The 20,000-nt window shown below is 40.9% G+C and overlaps 1 protein-coding gene across 5 annotated transcripts in view; it reads left to right on the top strand.

Annotated features, from left to right (window-relative positions):
- LOC147010013 (uncharacterized) overlaps positions 1-20,000 on the top strand; it is a 23,553-nt gene that overhangs the window by 2,625 nt on the left and 928 nt on the right. Inside the window, exons 1-4 of one of the 5 annotated variants that reach the window (XM_085861043.1) lie at positions 4,708-5,221; positions 5,951-6,007; positions 11,015-11,122; positions 14,418-20,000. The exon at positions 14,418-20,000 is cut by the window's right edge and continues 928 nt beyond it. In XM_085861043.1, the coding sequence (XP_085717169.1) occupies positions 11,020-11,122; positions 14,418-15,877 (1,563 nt within the window). In that variant the 5' untranslated portion in view covers positions 4,708-5,221; positions 5,951-6,007; positions 11,015-11,019 and the 3' untranslated portion in view covers positions 15,878-20,000. The other 4 variants (XM_085861042.1, XM_085861045.1, XM_085861046.1 and 1 more) reach the window with 4 other exon arrangements.

Genomic DNA, 20,000 nt, shown 5'->3' on the forward strand with positions numbered 1-20,000 from the left:
GATTTTGAACCAAGTCCAAAATCTAATGGCATGATCCTTGGACCATACCTAATCCCCCCACCAAGTTTCGTCCAAATCCGTCGAGGAGTTTTTCCGTAATTCTGTTCACAAACAAACAAACAAACAGAAAGGGGTAAAAACAGTAACCTCCGATCTTCGATGGCAAAGGTTAATTATTTGGACTGTGAGAGCAACCATGCACACAGCACTGAACTTATCAATAGATTAAAACAACGAGTTTGACGTATGCTAACACAGGGAGCTATAGTTAGCAGATTAAAATAACTAGTCAGATGTATGCTCAGACATCACTGAACTTAACAATAGATTGAAACAACTCATGAGACGTTTGCTAACACAGCAATGAACTTGTCAATCGATAAAAACGGCTAATCAGACATTTACTAATACAGCACTGAACTTGTCAATAGATTAAAACAACTAGTCAGATGTTTACTAACACATCACTGAACTTGTCAATATATTAAAACAGCAAGTCAGACGTTTACTAATACAGCACTGAACTTGTCAATGGGTTATAACAGCTTGTTAGACGTTTACTAACACATTACTCAACTTGTCAAACGTTTACTAATACAGCACTGAACTTGTCAATAGGTTAAAACAGCGAGTCAGACATTTACTAACACATCACTGAACTTGTTATTAGATTAAAACAGCTCGTCAGACATACGCTAACACAGAAAGCCACAGTTCGCAGATTAAAACAAGTTTTCTTTAAGATCAGAAAACGACACTAAATAGAATTAGTGAAATACAATACGAATAGTAAATAGTAAAAATATTATCAACGAGATATTTATATAAATACATTATATAGACAAGCATAACCCGCACTCTGCGCGACATGTTGGGGTGGGTGTGTTTGAGAAAGGAACTGATGCAGAGTATCAGTAGTAATTTTACTTTAATGCAGTAAGTGGAATACGATTTCACTGTTTCAGAACCATTTTATTTACTTTTTTTTGTACCATGTACCTCATATGGTCTTTGAGATCATGTAAGCCGAATATCACGTTACTCGAGCACAGAACAAAGTCGAAGATAGCGCGACACAAAACCACAAACTCGGAAATAATATATAAGGTGTGTGTGTGTGTGTGTGTGTGTGTGTGTGTGTGTGTGTGTGTGTGTGTGTGTGTGTGTGTGTGTGTGTGTGTGTGTGTGTGTGTGTGTGTGTGTGTGTGTGTGTGTGTGTGTGTGAAGCATTTAAACCCATTTCAGTTATTATGATATGAGGAGACAAGGAAGCAGGTTAAAAAAACAGTTTATAAATAACCGTTTGAACAACAGTTTGATCCAGAGGTGAGTGGGGTGGTCATGTTTGTTAGTGTAAGTGTGCATGATTTAATGTATTAACATATAATAGAATGTGTGATGGAAGTTGTAACTGCAGTATGTGATAATACATTCAACCAACCAGCGAGTGGAGTCTGTTTAGTGATGTTGCATCGATGGGTTGAATGACTACCTGGACACAACTGAGGTTGTGGATCTACTGATGTGGATCCATGACCAAGGTTGTGGATCCGCTCTTTGGAAAGGAAAGGTTCTGGGCTGAAAGGATCGAAGCTTCGAGGAAGAACGATGCCTAACTGATGACCCACGTGGTCAGTTAAGGTTCTTACTTTAGGTAAGGGAACTTTGTTTTGAGGTGAACATCATTTACAGCAATCCTTTAAATTATATTATATTTCAGGAATAGGCAACACTGTACAATTGATTGTGTGTGTGTGTGTGTGTGTGTGTGTGTGTGTGTGTGTGTGTGTGTGTGTGTGTGTGTGTGTGTGTGTGTGTGTGTGTGTGTGTGTGTGTGTGTGTGCGTCATTGGTTGTTATCTCCATATATTCGGGTTTCAGAAGGTGGAACGAAGTCCTCCCAGGTCTCGACGTATCCACCTCCATTTCAGTGAGGGATCATGGGCCAACCTGTGATGTTTTCTTGGTCTCAAAGTTTTGTTCTGAGGGCTCTTTTCAGGGTCGTCACTGAGCCCCGGAAGTTTCCCCCCCAAACAACATGTGAATGGGGCAGCTCTCGTTGGTTCAAACTCGCACATTACTTCACTTCTTGCGTCATTAAGTCCCGTCACGATTCCCTCCAATTGAATCATGGATGCGACTTCACAATTTTGTCCTGGTTGACAGGAGGCTACCCTTAACTTTTGGCAAGTTTAGTTATTAGCCCCATTGGGCTAAGTCAGAAATGGGGGCAAATGGATTGGGTCTCGTTTGTGTCCATCTGTAGCCATATCTCACACATTTTCAGGCCGATTTTGTTCAAACTTGGCAGAGAGACAATACATGATTATATACATATGCACATCATTTAGTTTCGTGATTCAATCAAAGATGGCCGACTGGCAGCCATTTTAGTTGATAAAAAACCCGGATATTGAACACGTCCCCAACCATTTCTCAATCTGGTTCAAACTTGGCACAGAGATAATGAATGATGGTTTCCATATGCACATCACTTGTTGTCGAGTTCAGATCCAAGATGGCCAACTGGCGGCCATTTAGTTAGTTAAACGTGTCCCCAACCATTTCTCGGGGATGCATGGTCCAATCTTGTTCAAACTTGCCACAAGCAGAGTACATGATGACATGCATGTGTAACTCACTTTATTTTGCGATCTCATCAAAGATTGCCGACTGGTAGATTGGCGGTCATTTTAAGTGTAAAAAAAAACCGGCATTGAACTTGTCCTCAACCATTACTCGGGCATGCATTTACCGATCTTGTTCAAACTTGGTGCATAGATAATAAATGATGGCTAACATATGCTCATAATTTATTTATTTTTTTGAGATCGGATCCAATATGGCCAACTGGCAGCCATTTTGTTACTTAAATGTGTCCCCAAACACTTTCTTGACCGTAAATGGTCCGATTTTATTCAAACTTGACAAATGTTCTTCCATGTCACTTGACCACTCAAGTCAGTTGCGCATACACATAAATCTTGTAAATATGGGCAAGCCCTTTAACTCCATACAGCAAAATTACGAAAACCATGGGGCGAGGTCATTTTATGTCTTTTTCTCCTTGTTAACCTCCGCCATCTTTGAAGATGGATGGAGGTTACTGTTTTCACCCCTTTCTGTTTGTTTGTTTGTTTGTGAACAGTATTACGGAAAAACTCCTCGACGGATTTCGACGAAACTTGGTGGGGGGTTAGGTATGGTCCAAGGATCATGCCATTAAATTTTGGACTTGGTCCCCCCCCCCCCAAAAAAAAAATTGTTAGAGAAATTTTTTTTTTTTGCATTTCTACATATTTGAAGTGATTTCCAACCCCCCCCCCCCAAAAAAAATTGAGAAAAAAAATGTTTTTGTTTGCATTTTTACATGTTTTAAGTGATTTCCACCCCCCCCAAAAAAATTTGTTACCACCCCCCAAAAGGGGGAAATTTTTTTTTTTTGCATTTCTACATGTTTTAAGTGATTTCCAACCCCCCCCCCCCCAAAAAAAAATGTTGGAGAAAAGAACTATAACTCTGTCAGCACTGTTGCCATCATATTTAATGAATAAGATATAAGGTTCACTTGAGTGACCCAGCAGTATTGGCGGCAGAGGTTTTGCACTCTCCCGAGTGCTCCCCCTCTAGTTAACCTCCGCCATCGAAGATGGACGGAGGTTACTGTTTTCACCCCTTTCTGTTTGTTTGTTTGTTTGTTTGTTTGTGAACAGTATTGCGGAAAAACTCCGACGGATTTCGACGAAACTTGGTTGGGGGGTTAGGTCTGGTCCAAGGATCATGCCATTAGATTTTGGACTTTGTCCAAAATCCAATATGGCCGCTATGGCGAACAATTTGAAAAAATATTTGAATTTTTTTTTTTTTGCATTTCTACATGTTTTAGTGATTTCCAAACCCCCGTCCCCCCAAAAAAAATTGTTAGAGAAAAAAAAATTGGCAATTTTTTTTTTCAACAAAATTTCGATTTTTATTTTTTTATTTTTTTTTTTTTGCATTTCTACATGTTATAAGTGATTTCCAACAAAAAACATGCCAAAATTATAATTGCGGCTGATTTTGGAACTTCAGGTGGATATACCCACGTAAAATCAATTTCTGTCTCAAGGAATCTAGTTATGACGAATGAATTGAGTATGTAAAAGTTAAAAGGGAAAGTTGCAAACTATAACTCTGTGAGCACTGTTGACGTCAAATTGAATGAATAGGATATCAGGTTCACTTGAGTGACTGAGCAGTATTGGCGGCGGAGGTTTTGCACTCTACCGAGTGCTCCCCCTCTAGTTAACCTCCGCCATCGAAGATGGACGGAGGTTACCGTTTTCACCCCGTCTGTTTGTTTGTGAACAGTATTACGGAAAAACTCCTGGACGGATTTTGACGAAACTTGGTGGGGGGATTAGGTATGGTCCAAGGATCATGCCATTAGATTTTGGACTTGGTCCAAAGTCCAATATGGCCGCTATGGCGACCATTTTGAAAAAATATTTGAATTTTTTTTTTTTTTGCATTTATACATGTTTTAAGTGATTTCCAACCCCAAAAAAATTGTTAGAGAAAAAAAAAACAAAATTTTGCAATTATTTTTTTTAAAAAAATTCGATTTTATTTGAAAAATATTTGATTTTTTTTGCATTTCTACATGTTTTAAGTGATTTCCAACCCCCCCCCCAAAAAAAAATTTGTTAGAGAAAAAACAACAAATTTTGCACCCTTTTTTTTTCAAAAAAAATTCGATTTTTTTTTTGGCATTTCTTCATGCGCGTCGATCAAGTTTAGTTTATTCAATCGTGGTTCAGTAAAGTCTGATCCGTTTTGACCTACAATGAATAGGATATCAGGTTCACTTAAGTGACCCAGCAGTATTGGCGGCGGAGGTTTTGCACTCTACCGAGTGCTCCCCCTCGAGTTCTTATTGCAATTCCCTTTATATAACTTTCACACGTCATTTGGGAAAAAAAATACTTCTCATCCTGAACAGCTTCCAACTGCATTTTGTTTGTAGTAATACAGGTATTCCCAGCGAAGGTTTTTAAGATCCCTGAAATGTAGTTTTTCATCATTACCATTGCTCCATTGAGAAACACAATTATTGTTAACCATTTTGAAATTGCCACTCTTTTGTCTGAATGCTGAAAATTGTGTTTAAAAGGCTATTTGAATTTTTTTAGTTACAGACCTGCACTCACATTCAAGCTGAGAATCAGGAAGAAAAGAACATGGTGAATTTCAGATTTGTTATCATCACATTTCTAAGAAGGATTTCCAATGCACTCAGATAATATGCTTAGATTTCTTACCTATTTATTGTTTGGATTATTTGTGTACATCATTTGATTACCTCTGCCACCGAAGGTGGGAGGAAGTTATATTTTCACACGTCTGTCTGTTTGTGTACAGGATACCTCAAAAAGTTGGGGACAGATTCAGATAAAATTTGGGGGACAGGTTGGGTGTGTGACAAGGATGAAATGATTACATTTTCTTGAAGATCTGGATCCGGATCCAGATACTTAAATTTTTATTTAATTCTTCACCATTGAGTGATAGGGCTAAAAACGAGATATAGCACAATATCTCAAAAAGTTATAAATGGATTTGGACGAAACTTGGTGGACAGGTTATGTGTGTGACAAGGACGAACTGATTTTATTTTGATGAAGATCCAAATTCGGATCCGGAGACGAGAACAGTTTTATTTTCTAAAGGGATTCTTCACTATTGAGACGTAGGGCAAACCAATATGTAGCACGATATCTCAAAAATGTATTCGGCCCGATATGTTCTCGTGAATCAGGCATTGCATGGCGGAGGTACGCGCTCTACCGAGTGCCCTTCTAGTTCCTCATGTTATTCTTTATTTGAAGGATCTCTCACTCTCACCTCATGGAATATACATCATGCAAGTTTGCGAAGTGATGGCAAAAATCAGGTTTTGTGGTTTTTTACAGATTCTATTTTGGTGGTGAAGGTGGAACCTGAACCCACAGATGATTGTCTCTCAAAAGGTAAGAATTCAAAATAACATTGTACAAGTTGAAAGAAACGACACTGGATGATGGGAATGGTCTGATGGGTAGTTACTGAATTTGGTTTCAGACTTTATTTTCCCCCTTTGTATGCAAAAGTGTTGGGACAGCACACACTAATTTAAAAATAAAACCCATAATAGTGTTGGGGCTTAGTAGCAAAAACTCTGTTCGGATCCAGCTCGGTAATTTTGGCAAAAATTTGCCTCGGCTCGGAACTCAGGTAAGTTTACAAATGTTTTTTTTTTCTTTTCTTTTAGAAACGCATGCAAATAATTTGCATGGGGGTGCACAACCTCAATCTAAGCTGCAATGACAGATAAAGCTCGTCACAACACTTTTCATATTACAATACAACGGTGTTATTCACAGGAAATCGTAGCGATGAATTAGTTACTCGACAGTGCAAAGTTTATTTTCAGGCCTTTCATTCAATAATCGATATGCAATAGGAGCTGAGTTTCTCCAACTAAATGGCTTATGTTCTCATAGAATAATAAAAATGGTTCTGTTGGAAAGGTAGTATCATATTGCATCTGATTATGGTGGCTTACTTGGTTGTAAAGCTAATAATTAATTTCTGTGGAGAAAAATTTGGTCACAAAGTTGTCTTATTTAAAAGCCTCTTTCCGAGTTTGAGAAGAAGAAGAAAAAGAAGAAGCGCTGTTGGTGTCTTCACGCAATGGTTCGATTGGAAACGTTTATTATTCAGCCATAGCAGGAACTCTTTAGAAAGACATGGAAGGAGCACACAAAATATACATAGTAATATTTCTCAATGGAATAGAAAAATATATAAAAGTACAGGGAAGGACGACACAAACAACAACCACAACCACTTGTACATGAGAGGTACACAGTTCCTTGCAACGGCAGGTGCCAAGGCCGAAAAAAAAAAGTTGAATTTCCGGTAACCCGACCTACCCCCAAAATTCCTGCCAAGCCCAACCCGACTTCTGGGCTGCCATTTTATGTCTGCTGTGCTCAGCATGGCATTACTCTGTGTCATTGTTGACCGCTGCGGTCTCAACAGAGAAAATCAGGGACTGTGTATTTCATGTCAGGAGTCAGAATGTTTTATCGACATTTTAAAAACATTGCACAACCCACATGCGACACATCAATGGTGTCTTGTTGAGTCGGAAAATGGACCCTGAATAGCCATTCCCGACTTTGACAGAAATCATGGATGCCGTGCAGACATTTGGTGTTCGTTTTGTTCACTTAAAGTGCCGATGTGGTCACCAAGACACAAGATATCAGACCAATGAGGTCTGCATTTGACCTACTTATGTCTGGTGAAAAAAAGGCTACCACCAGAAAAAACTAAAAGGTATGTTGTGAAGAAGAAGAAGAAGAAGAAGAAGAAGATGAAGATGAAGAAGAAGAAGAATATGAAGAAGAAGAAGAAGAAGAAGAAGAAGAAGAAGAAGAAGAAGAAGAAGAAGAAGAAGAAGAAGAAGAAGAAGAAGCTTATTGTGAGCATTGGTCTGAAAATCGAAAATGAAGTGTAAATATTCGTTCTGAATATTTTAAAATACAGAACTGAATTTCGAGAAAATTATTTTATGGCAGTTTTGTTACACAGAAAGACAAATTGCAAAACAAATCATTATCTCAGTTTTGTCTTTGCCTTTAATAGATGGAACTGTACTTTGTTGGGGGAGGGTTTAGGGATAGGCCTGTTTATACCCTGCAAATGGTATACACATTTTATTTTATACCACTGTCGCTTTGCCGACAGGAATACAAAGGAGGAAGGGGTGGGAGGAGAGGAGGAGTAGAGCGGGAAGGGTGAGTGGGGGAAGAAGAGAGGTGAGGGGAAAGGGAGGTGGGAGGGGAGAGAGGGAGGGAGGAGGCAAAGGGGAGGGGGGAGAAGAGTGTGGAGGTTTCTAGGTGGGGTGGGGTCTATAACAATTGCTATGTTGCCATATTATGCAGATTAAATTTAAAGTGCATTGGGTGGGGGTGGGGGTGGTAATGGGTTAAAAAATTTATTTTGAGTATATACTTTATGGATGCCCCCAAAGGGCATAATCTATGATTTTTGTCAACTGGAAAGGGTCGAATATCTGAATATACAAGATTTTCAGGGATGATGAATGGGAGATTAGTATTCTTCAATTCCTTCACATGTCCTGTTAAGCCGTGTTAATGATATGCTGACTTTATCACTGCTGAGACCAGCTTCAATGTATTAGGAAACCTTGCAGAGATACTAAATTGGTATCATTTAATCTTCTGATTGTGTGCACAATACTGTTTTACCCCAAATGTTGTATCTTATGATGGACATGCTAAAGTTCATGATTCCATATCTTTTCAACTATCAACATACTGGTTGGAAAGATGTAAAATCTGAAATACTGTACTGCTTCCATTTAAACATGCCCCAAAAAAAAAATCCCCCCCCCCAAATCCCGACCCTACTTACCCCATTCATTGAGCAGCATGTTACCGGAAACCTAACATTTTTGGGGGGGCCCAACCCTAATCACCCTTGCCACAACATTAACATCCACCCGCAAACTCCTTGACACATTGTAGCGACACCACAAAGACACTACAGTGACATCCTCCACAGCATCCCCCTAATGGACAATGGAAACTGCAAAAAACACATCCACACCCACATCAAGAAAAAGACCTCGTGCAGAGCACGATACTTACAAAATCCACCCCCCCCCTCTCCAAATATTGCCATGGATACATCAAATTGTCCATTTCATTAAGATTATAATTGACAATCTTATTCAAAGCTCAGGTCAATCAGATGAAAATTGATTATTTTTCAGATTGAAATTGATGATTTTAGAAGTTTGACCTTTTGACCTCAAAAATAGTTGCTTTCCCAATTCAGTGATGGACTATGCAAATATTGTTCTACTTTCAAGTTAACAAGATGTAAATTGACCATTTTTCAGTTGAAAATTGATGATTATATAAGTATGTCCGTGAGTTGACCTTTTGATCTCAAACATACTTGGTTTCCCAGTTCAGTAATGTACTGTGCAATTGCTGTTTAATTCCCAAGTCAATCGGATGAAAATTGACAATTTTTCAGATAAAAATTGATGATTTTAGAAGTTTGACCTGGAGTTGACCTTTGACCTTTTGATCTCAAAATTAGCTGATTTCCCACTTCAGTGATGCAATATGCAAATTATGTTCAAATTTCAAGTCAATCGGAAGAAAAATGACAATTTTAGAAATCCAACCTCAAATCACTAGGCTTCAACCTCAAACCTCAAACCTTCGAAATCCAACCTCAAACCTTCGACCTTTGATCTCAAAATCTCTAGGCTTCTCCGTCGAGACTACCTCTAGAACTTGATGAAGCTTCATGACGTTTGGTTTAGAATTGTGGCCTGTGGGGGATTCACAAACAAACAGACAGAATAACAAAATCAACTGGCAAATATACTTGAAAAATCTTCAATTTTGCAAGTAACAAACTAGGTCCAAACAGTATCCTTGGCAATAAACCTCCACCCATCCATGATACAAGCCCAACTACTCTCAAAGTCTGATCGTGTTCACCTTGCATGCCTCCACTGTGAACACCATCCACAGCTCTTAAACTATACAAGCAGACTCGACAATACCACTGACGACACCCACATCCACTGCCAGGCCACCCCACACACAACAAAATGCACTATGGAAGACCGCACAGTCCTGGCTACACTTAGACAAGAGCTCAACATTATAGATATGAGGGATCTCTGGGTCGCTCCTGGGAAATCGATCGGCTATCTCGGTGCCACAGGTTTGTTCGAGCAGAACTAACCGGGGCAACATAACTACAACAAAAAGAACAACAACAACAACCACAGCCAATCTGAGTTAACCCAGGGTGTGTTCAATTAACAAGTGGCTTGCTATCGCTTTGAAAGCCAGCCGTTCCATAATCGACCGTTTTTCAAGCCACTTGCTTAAGCGCTTGGGAAGTGAATAAAAGAGGTGCTTCTGTATGTTAGCAAAAATGAGCACCATAGTGCGATTCAAAACGATACTACAATCAATGAAATGATCAGAAGCATACCCCTGTTATGTATACTCATATTATTGAAACGTGCAGTTCATACTTTTATTGTTACTTCTACTTTTCGCCGTAATTATTTAAGATCAAGAAACATGCAAAAGTCCTCCACTCCCCTCCCCAAAATGCACAATGGCAAGTCCATAGTGAGGCATGGTGGGGGCTTCTCCGTCTGACTCTGCATTTCTTTCTCTTTCTTTCTCCCTTTCTTTTCATCTTCGGAGTAATCTCTGTGACCTCTCCTCCTCCTTCATATGCAACACAATGCTGCGGGTTGCATCATTGCCTGAGGGCTCGGCTGTGCCGCTGATGCAATGCCCTCTGCTGGTTTGGACAGGAATTTGGAATGTGGCCATGGTGACAGCGATACCTCGCCTACTCTTCATGAAGGGCACCATGTGATCTTTCATGTCCACAAACGAATGCTGGCAGACAGGACACCCATTTGACGGCACCACACATTGATGAATCACGCTGCCTGTGAAGCACCAGGATGACAATTTATAGCTGGGTCAGGATTCAAACCCAGGCGAGACAGCTTATAGGAGAGTGTGCGTACCTCTGGAGCCATCGTGCAACACGGTCACCTGAATGACAGGCAAAGACTCTCCAGACATGCTATATGTTGTGTGTCATGGAAGAAATGGACGTGTTCAATATCGCGACCAATCATTTGCCAATTAAAGTGGGTGGAAAGTATTCATGCCATTTTATGCATATTGTGTTGTAAGAGTAAAAGTTGTACATGACCCAAGAGATGTGCTCTATATAATATGTTTGGCAGAGTCTGTCTGTCCACCTTATTAGTGTCCAATAGTTTCACACAGCATGAAGGGTTTTAATTTGATACCGTTCCCATGTAACTAACTGGATACAAAATGCTGAACACCACCTGTATTAGATCATCAAAATCCTGCTCTTGGCTAACATTTGATTTTGTGCAGGTGAAATGAGTCCAGTGGAAGTTGAATGTCTCTCTGGTATAGCTCTTCAGACTTCAAATGGCCTCCAAGTGAAGGAAGACCTGAGTGAAGATTTTCTCTCTGCAGAAGGTGAGTACACTGAGGCTTGTGAAGTCCAGAACAGTTATTTGGATTCTTTCCATATATATTACATTATTGGCAAATAACCTGTTAGCGACATTTCTTAATGTAAGCTCTTCTCTGCTGCAGTTGGAGGTGAAATTAGAGAGTTCATTGAAAACTTTACCCCATGCAGTCTTAAGGAAAAGGATATGGGAAGTGTTACCCCGCCCTCCCCCCACCATTTTTAACCCAAGACGTGCAGCTTCTGGTAACTCCAAAAATATAGAAATCTCATGTGTGATAAACAATTAAAATAGGTCAATATAGAATTAAAATATGTCCAGCTTGAAAGTTCAGAGAACACATCACCACATGCAGTGTTTACTTGTATACAGTACTTCAATTGAAATCAAATAATAATTTTAAAGGTTGTTTAAAAAAAAAATTCAAGAAGTTTAATGCTATTGAAACAGTATCTTATACACCACCTTATTTAGCATGTCTAAGTACTGCAAAACTGGAGGTTATTTAAAGTGACAAGAAAGCAATTTGTGTTCTACAGTGTTCAAGTTTATAACTCAATTTTAATCAAATAAAGGTTGTAAAGGTCATATAACCAGAGAGTTGGTGTCAAAGCCACCCAATGCTCGCCTGTTTATACATTTATCGCTTTTAAAAGACTCGTCTAATAATTAATATTTTTTATAAAGCATTGCAGTGAAGTCTGATCCAAATAATTTTAAAGCAATATATGTATTTGTATATTGTAATCAGTAAAAAATAGTGTGGAAGATAAAAACATGAGAAAGGAAATAACTTGCACCAAAAACTTTAACATTTTCATGCTCACGCTGGGGGTATCGCTATAGCTCTCTGTTCTTCGAACAGGCGAGCTAAAAAAAAATAATTCCGGAAGTTTACCGTTGTTTTTCCACCGTTGATGCAGTGGCTATTACACCACCCTATCTAACACGTTACAGAAGTTATTCAACCTGTTGTACGTGTCCTCCAGGACGTCCTTAAAAACTAAGTTTCCTGTTTAGAATGATTTTCAATTTTGTTTGACTACCAAGCAGGCTCTGCGCATGTGCGGTCGGGATGAATTCAGAGCCAAAGTCCAGTAAAACAGTAAACTTGTCTTCCTAGTTGTGTTCAAAATATAACGTTCAGTTTAAATAAGTTGTTCCTTGATCATAAACGAATCAGACAGACGGAAATGAACCAATTGCTTAACGCCTGCTTCTCGCTTTGCGTGCATGGGGTAAAATATAAAAAAAATAATAAAAAGGACTGGGAGCAATGTTGTTTGTTTGTTTTTAAATGAAATTCACCCTGATCAAGGCCGAGAGCCACTAAATGCGAAGTGCTTCAGAGAAAAAGAATAAGAGGAAAAACCGGGCAAAACGTTCACCTCGTCATGAAACAATGAAACCGCTTCACAGGACCACTGTGCAGGAGGTGATAACTAGGCCAGGTGGAAAAATTAATTTTCCTACCTCATTGGGTGTTTTTTTTAGGAGACACCATCTCCATACTGGATGGCCATTGGTTCCTGAAAGAAGCTCATCCACCGTTTGTCAGGTGGTGTTTTTAGTCCTGGCAGGGTGTCACAGTCACCCTCCCCACTTAACAAATCAGTGATGGGTGTAGGTTTAGTTGCCGCCAACCCGACTATGCGGCAGGTTGATGAAATCCTGCATGAACCCTAACAAATCATGTTTGGGTCAGTTCCTTCAACAGCCTTCTTGCTCTGTCATCTTGGTGGGACATTCTCCACCAACCAAGGTAGTAAACATTTGTTCACAGAGGCCACATGACCATTCTCATAACCAGTTTGATTTAAGCCATTCAGGCCACTCAGTTTTTCTTGGGGTGAAGTTGCTTGGGAAAACTGTGATCTATCAAGTTTCAGACACATTACAGTATTTTCCACACAATGTAAATTCCATTAATCAGTCACAACAGGAGCAAAAGGAAACTAGAACGGCACTTGTTATGAGCGCATACCTCCGCCACGCTGAACAGTTTATGTATTGTATACAACTGATAGACCGGATCTGGATCCGGACTTTCAAAATATAATCGGCTTCTTCTTGTCACCGACCAACTCATCCACCAAGTTTCGTCCAAATCCATCAAAAACTTTTTGAGATATGATATATGGACAACGATGGCAGCAAGAATCTAACACGATTTAACACATTTGTCCTCAATCTCTCATTCTTTCTTTTTCTTTGTCATGGAGGGGTGAATCTTTAAAATAGTTTTTGTAAGGTTCACTAAGTCGCACCTGAAGGGGTTTGAGGGTAGAGGAGTAGCAGCTGAAACACGAATCCTATCCACGTTCCTCCTGATGACTCCATCTTTGTCTGTTTGGGTTTCTCCAGTTACCCCAGTGCTAGATTTGGTCGGTTATTTGAACACATCGGTTTATGGCCCTATCTCTTAATGGTGAAGAATCACTTTTAAAAATTCTCGCATCGGAATTCGGATTTTCACCGAAATTGAATGGATTTGTCTTCGTCACACACCCAACCTGTCCACCAAATTTTGTCTGAATTCGTCCACAACTTTTTGAGATATCCTGTTCACAGACAGACAGGGGTGAAAACATAACTTCCATCCACCTTCGGTGGCAGAGCTAACAGTGAACAAAAAAGATCGATCGAAACAGTTTGGCATTTACAACACAAACGTCTCCAGTGATCTGGAGAGCATCTGGTATTGAAGTCTTTTTGTGCATTTTCTCTCTGTACCGTTGAAAAACAAATTGAGAGCGTGTCTCCCAAACATTCGAGAATATTTTATCCCCTTTGGGCTTTGTCTTCTGGTGCATTATGCAGCAAATTAATTTCCTCGTATTTCGCTAAACCTCAAAAATACATCCCTGAATGAATTATCCTCCTTAATTAATTATCCTTCACAGGTGATGTCACCTAAGAAATCATTAAGGAAGATATTTCCATTATTTTGTTCACTTTCTCAGCGATGGAAAGTCTTTCAAATTTTTACACAGATCTTCATATTTGCTTGGCTTGGTTGAACCATCCCATTGGTTAGTGTGAGGGTCCCAGGTTGTTGTGTAATGGAGATTTCTCACTTGTTGATGTTTGTGTAAAGTTTTCATAAATTTTGTGCTTTTTTCCTCTTTCCCCACTGGTACACATTCATGTAATTGTGTCATTAAAAATGTAAATTGATTTCCAAGAAAAGTTTGCAATTTCATCATTCCTTTCTTTTTGAAATCCATGCCTTTATGTTGATGCTGTTTTTATATTCCTCTGATGCACCAACTGACTTTCTTTCTGTGAATGATCTTCAGGGAAATCAACAACGATCTACAGTATGTTTTCCTGTACGAAGAATGTTCATACCTCCAACGAGGGATCTTCGCAGCACCACCAGGAGAGTCACTGTGCAAAGTCCAAGGATTATGAACAGAATTCTAGTTGTGACCAGGTAAAGATGAATAATGACACCAGTGAAAACACAGACAAGGGCAATGAATACATGACATCATTCAGTGGCTCTTCTACATTTTCTCAGAATGATTCCAACAACTGTAATTGGAAGAGGTCCGATACTTGTGAGAAGTGTCAAAAGTGCACGAAGTGTGAGAAATCATTTACTTTAAGGTCAACACTTCTGATACACATGCGGACACACACTGGGGAGAAGCCGTACAACTGTACTGAATGCAGTAAATCATTTGTACAGCATTCAAACTGGCAGACACATGCACGGACACACACTGGGGAGAAGCCTTATCAGTGCACTTACTGCAGTAAATCATTTGCAAGTCATTCAAACTGGCAGACACACGTGCGGACACACACTGGGGAGAAGCCGTACCAATGCACCGCTTGCAATAAATCATTTATACAGCATTCCAACTGGAATGTACACATGAGGAGTCATACGGGAGAAAAACCGTTTGAGTGCAGTGTGTGTCATAAATCGTTTACGTTGAACCAGAACCGCCAGAAACACATGAGGATACACACAGGAGAAAAGCCGCACACGTGCTCAATTTGCAGTAAATCATTCAATCGGATCTCAGCTTACAAGGCACACTGGAGGACTCACACTGGGGAGAAACCGTATAATTGTAGTTTCTGCAGTAAATCATTCAGTCAGACTTCAGGCCGCAAGGTACACATGCGGACACACACTGATGGGAAGCCATATAAGTGCAGTGTATGCAAAATAAGATTCCAAAGTATCTCAAGCTGCCAACGACACATGGGAATACACACAAAAGTCAACACTGCTGAGAAGCCATACAAGTGCAGTATGTGCGATAGAACGTTCAGTGACATCTCACACCGCCGGGTACACATGAAGTCGCATGCTGGAGAGAAGTCATTTAAGTGCAGTCGGTGTCATAAAACATTCAGTGACTTCTTGAGCCATCACCTACACTTGAGGACCCACACTGGAGAAAAGAAGTCGTACAAGTGCAGTATGTGCAACAAATCATTTCATCACAACCCAAGCCGCCAGGTACATATGAGGATCCACACTGGGGAGAGGCCGTACAAGTGCAGTGTGTGCAACAAATCATTCAATCAAATCTCGAGCCACCACGTACATATGAGGACCCACACAGGAGTGATGCCGTATAAATGCAGTGTGTGCCATAAACCATACCGTCACATCTCAAGCTTACGGGCACACATGAGGATCCACCCTGGGGAGAAACTGTACAAGTGCAGTGTGTGTAATATATCATTTGGTTATAATTCAACCTACAAAGCACACATGAGGACTCACACTAGATAACGGTACATGAGAAACGTTGGAGAATTGTCCAAACACCTGTATACACAACGTCACAGCAATGTACGCATAGTAATCCAATGGCACATCTGCAAAAACTTCAATATTCCAGTCTGAGAAAAATTATGGAAGTGCAAACAAAAAGCGATAATTGAAAACAAGGACATAGTGTTCACTGTGACTTCACCATCCCATCAAGCATGGACATCGAAAACAAAGCACTGCAACAAGACTTCATACTCAGATGCAAAAAGGAAAAAGATGGCACTGCCAATCGAGGCATCAGTAATGAGGGGCTTTGGCCTCAATGACGCGGAAATTTGGAAAATTTCTGTGAACGTACCAGGCTCGGAAAAAATGAAGTCAAGGGAATCTGGAAGCTAAAGAGCACTGACATTGTGACTCATATAGTTGGAGTAATGGGAGTGATGAAGAACCGCACTGAGATATTTAGAAACCATACCAGGGAATATTGCAACAAACAAACATACATTGGAGGCCGTCTGGAGTTCAGTGAAGAACCTGAAAATAATCTTAAGAACAAAATTATGAGAACAGCAAAACTTCACAACTTGGTCCTTGAAACGCGGTCCTTTACCAAAATGGAGGTGAGTACATGAGTCCTTGGAGGACTTAGTTCCACCTTCTGAAACCTAAACGGAGATTACACCCAAAGAGAAAGATCGTCTTGTTGTGGATTTCCACCCGCCGGCGTGCGGACGACAGCTTCAAGCCAATGGTGGCCGCTCTAGCCCACCGAACGGACAATCCAGTCACAGCCTTCCGGATCAAACGCCGGAATCCCGCTACGGGTGTGTTTTGGGTGCACACCAAAGCCTAGTCAACACTCTACCCGTGCTACAGGGTCAATCGCCAAATTGTCGATATACCTAATTAATCGCGCGGGCAGACTACCGAGAGACTGTACCTCAACGGGGCCGCTTGGAAACGAGCCGCTTAAGCAGCTCGCTTCGTTTTGGGATAACCGAGCGGGGTATTATCGTGCAGCCCCGTTGGACCCGATCACTTTATTGGCTATTCAAAAACCAACTATATTCCGAACACAGAACGGCAGCTCAATTAAGGGAAGAGGACGCAACGAATGGGTTAACATTTGAACAAGCACATTTATTTACAAAGCACACGTAAACAGTGATGCAGTCATGCAGGTATGCAATTAAGCAAGGCCGAACACGCACGCAAGTATACAACCAACAAAAGCAATGCAAAAGAGCTACTACCGTCTATGTATTATGTACACACTTAACAGTTCTATTTATGGACATGGCACCACAACGTTCATTCAAAAGCAACAAAGAAAAAACCCCAGGAAAGACGAGGGGAAGACTGGACCTCTTGGGTCTTTATTTCACCGAGTTGTGATGACCGCAGAAGCTCCGCGAGGCCGGGCTGATTACCTTCACCTTCGAGGTGCCTCGCTGGGGCGACCCAAGACGTCCCATCCCCACGGCGGCTGTCGTGACCGCGGTCCGGCCCAGGCCCCGTCCGACAGCCCGGCGATTCGGGCCCAGCCGGCAACGCCTCAGAGGAATGAACGGGTCTTTTGCTCTTTCAGAGTTGATGCTCTCTTTAAGAGCCCGTCCGTCCCTCAGCGCTGCTCGGACTGTCCCAAAGCCCGATCACCTCAGACCGTTCGATGCTGGCTGGTGACCTCTCTCCGGTTCTCCCCACATCCCACACACGAACGAGCCGTTCTGCGTGGCACGGCTGGCCTGCTGTACTCCCAGCTACGTCTCCTCGGCGAACCTGGACCTCCACTGACTCGAACCTTGCTCCTCACACCACTCCAAACCCCGACCGACTGCGAGCTTGGCGCTCTGCGCGCTTTTTTATATATAGGGTTCATGAGGCGAGGTTTGATCGCCGCTCTTTCCCCTCTGACCCCCACTGGCTCCGCCCCTCTTGATCTCCTGATCCGAATTCCGAGGCGAAGCTTGGAGCGAGCGGACGTGGTAAAGATCATTGACGCTGAAGGGAGAGCGGACGTGGTAGAAATCACCGTCGCTGGCAATGAGGAAACCCCCCACATTTGTTTGCAGTGATCTTGCCATGGCCGGCGCAAAGATGGCGGCGTTCGCGGAGCCGAAGGTGAAGCAATGTTGTTTCGTTGTTGGGTATTGGGGGAGATGCGGTTTAGGAGATGGTGGCTGGTGTTGTGGAGAAGGTGGTTGTGGTTGGCTTCGTGGAGAAGGTGGTTGTGGTTGGCTTCGTGGAGAAGGTGGTTGTGTGAGGGCAGTTGTGGAGAAGGTGGTTGGTGTGGTTGAAATGCGGTTGGTCCAAAATAACGATAGCAAAAGAAAAACGGCGAACTCAAAGATCACAGCCCGGCACACGAATAATTTCCCATTAGACATCGGTGGGGAAATCTATCTGAACACAGACTTATCGACATAACTGATCGAAGGACCTATATGGTGCTCTGCGAATTTCCACAGCCGTAAGTCTCTTCCAGGGAGATAGTCTTTCTTCAACCCCTCTGCCCCTTTCTGTTCTGCTTAGCTTTGACCTCCAAAATATGATCAACAGCCAAGTAAATGGACACAATGTCACCTCCAAAAGAAGGTTAGAGGTGACATCCCAACAAATAACAAACAACCTCCTTCTGTACATGGACGACCAAAAAGATTTAACACCAAACAATGAATAGCTAGCAGAACAGGTAAAATGGTACCCAGATGACCTTGAAATGCAATTCATACAAGGTAATTGTGGTCAAATTCACATTCAAAGAAATAACAACAAACACAAAAGTGAACTCGAGAACAATGATGCAAGAGTGAAGAAATGAAACATTGTAGAAACACCTCAGGGTAGAGGATGATCACCAAATCTACCATGCAAGACAAGAGTAGAACAATATCTGTGCAGAACAATAAATGATGAACACACATGACACATCTCTTCCCAAGAAACAAAATCAAAGCTGTAAACCAGCTCTTTCACAGATCAGTGTTCCAATATGGCTGTGATACATTACATTGTGCTGCAATATTGGAATGATAATCCAGATGTAAAAGTAACTATCCAGGAAGTGTTCGATAAAATCAGTTTGCTCCAAGACTATAGTAGGGTTGGGCACACATCGACTTTTTCTCTGTTATCCCGTTGAAAGGAGTGTTTTTTTATAGCCATTTTTCATGCTGATCACGAATCCGTTAAAATATTTGACCTAGGATGATGTCTTAGGTTGGTAAAATGCAAAAAATCAAAATGGCCACCAAATTTACCCACTTTTCAGGTAAAATTTGATAATTATGGCTTACTTGGGCATGCAATAATATTACATGCCCTAGTAAGTTCGGATGATGTCTTCGTAAGACGTCATCCGAGGTCAAAAATTTCAACGGATTAGTGATCAGCATGAAAAATGGCCATAAAAAAAACACTCCTTTCAACGGGACAACAGAGAAAAAGTCGATGTGTGCCCAACCCTAATATTACATGCCCTAGTAAGCAATAATTATCAAATTTTACCTGAAAAGTTGGTAAATTTGGTAGCCATTTTGAATTTTTGCATTTTACCAACCTAAGACATCATCCTATGTCAAAAAGTTCAACGGATTCGTGATCAGCATGAAAAATGGCCATAAAAAACACTCCTTTCAAAAAAAGTATGGTTGTATGCCCAACCCTAACTATAGTTAGCGAGATATGAAGGAGGCAGAGGCCTGTTGGAGTGGGATTGAGTTACTTTAACAACTGTGGGATTGGCTGTGAATGTGAAATGCTCAACAGATCTTTGAATCCCGTTTTACATGAACACCAAAAATGCAATGCTGCAAAGCTGACTTACTTTGGAAAACTTTTTCCTACAAGAATAAAGCACAATTACAAAAATGTAAGAACTGAAATTGAAGCAGCAGAGAACACAACATTCACAATTTCAAAAAGGATGAAGGAAAGTCACAAAACAAAATCATTCAGAGATATTTTTATTTGTTGATATTAAGCAGATGGCAGCTAGATGGGAAATGTCCTCTTCTTGATAGGGAACGGACTGAAAAAGCTCCGCTTCGAGCCTTGAATAATTGCTCATGAAATATAAACAATAATCAATTACATTGGTTGAACTGACTCCGTTTAAATGAATTACCACCTAAACAAA

This window comes from Eptatretus burgeri, chromosome 17 (assembly GCF_056783735.1).
Source record: "Eptatretus burgeri isolate ZD-2024b chromosome 17, Ebu_testis_v1, whole genome shotgun sequence".
NCBI classification, from domain to species: Eukaryota; Metazoa; Chordata; class Myxini; order Myxiniformes; family Myxinidae; genus Eptatretus; species Eptatretus burgeri.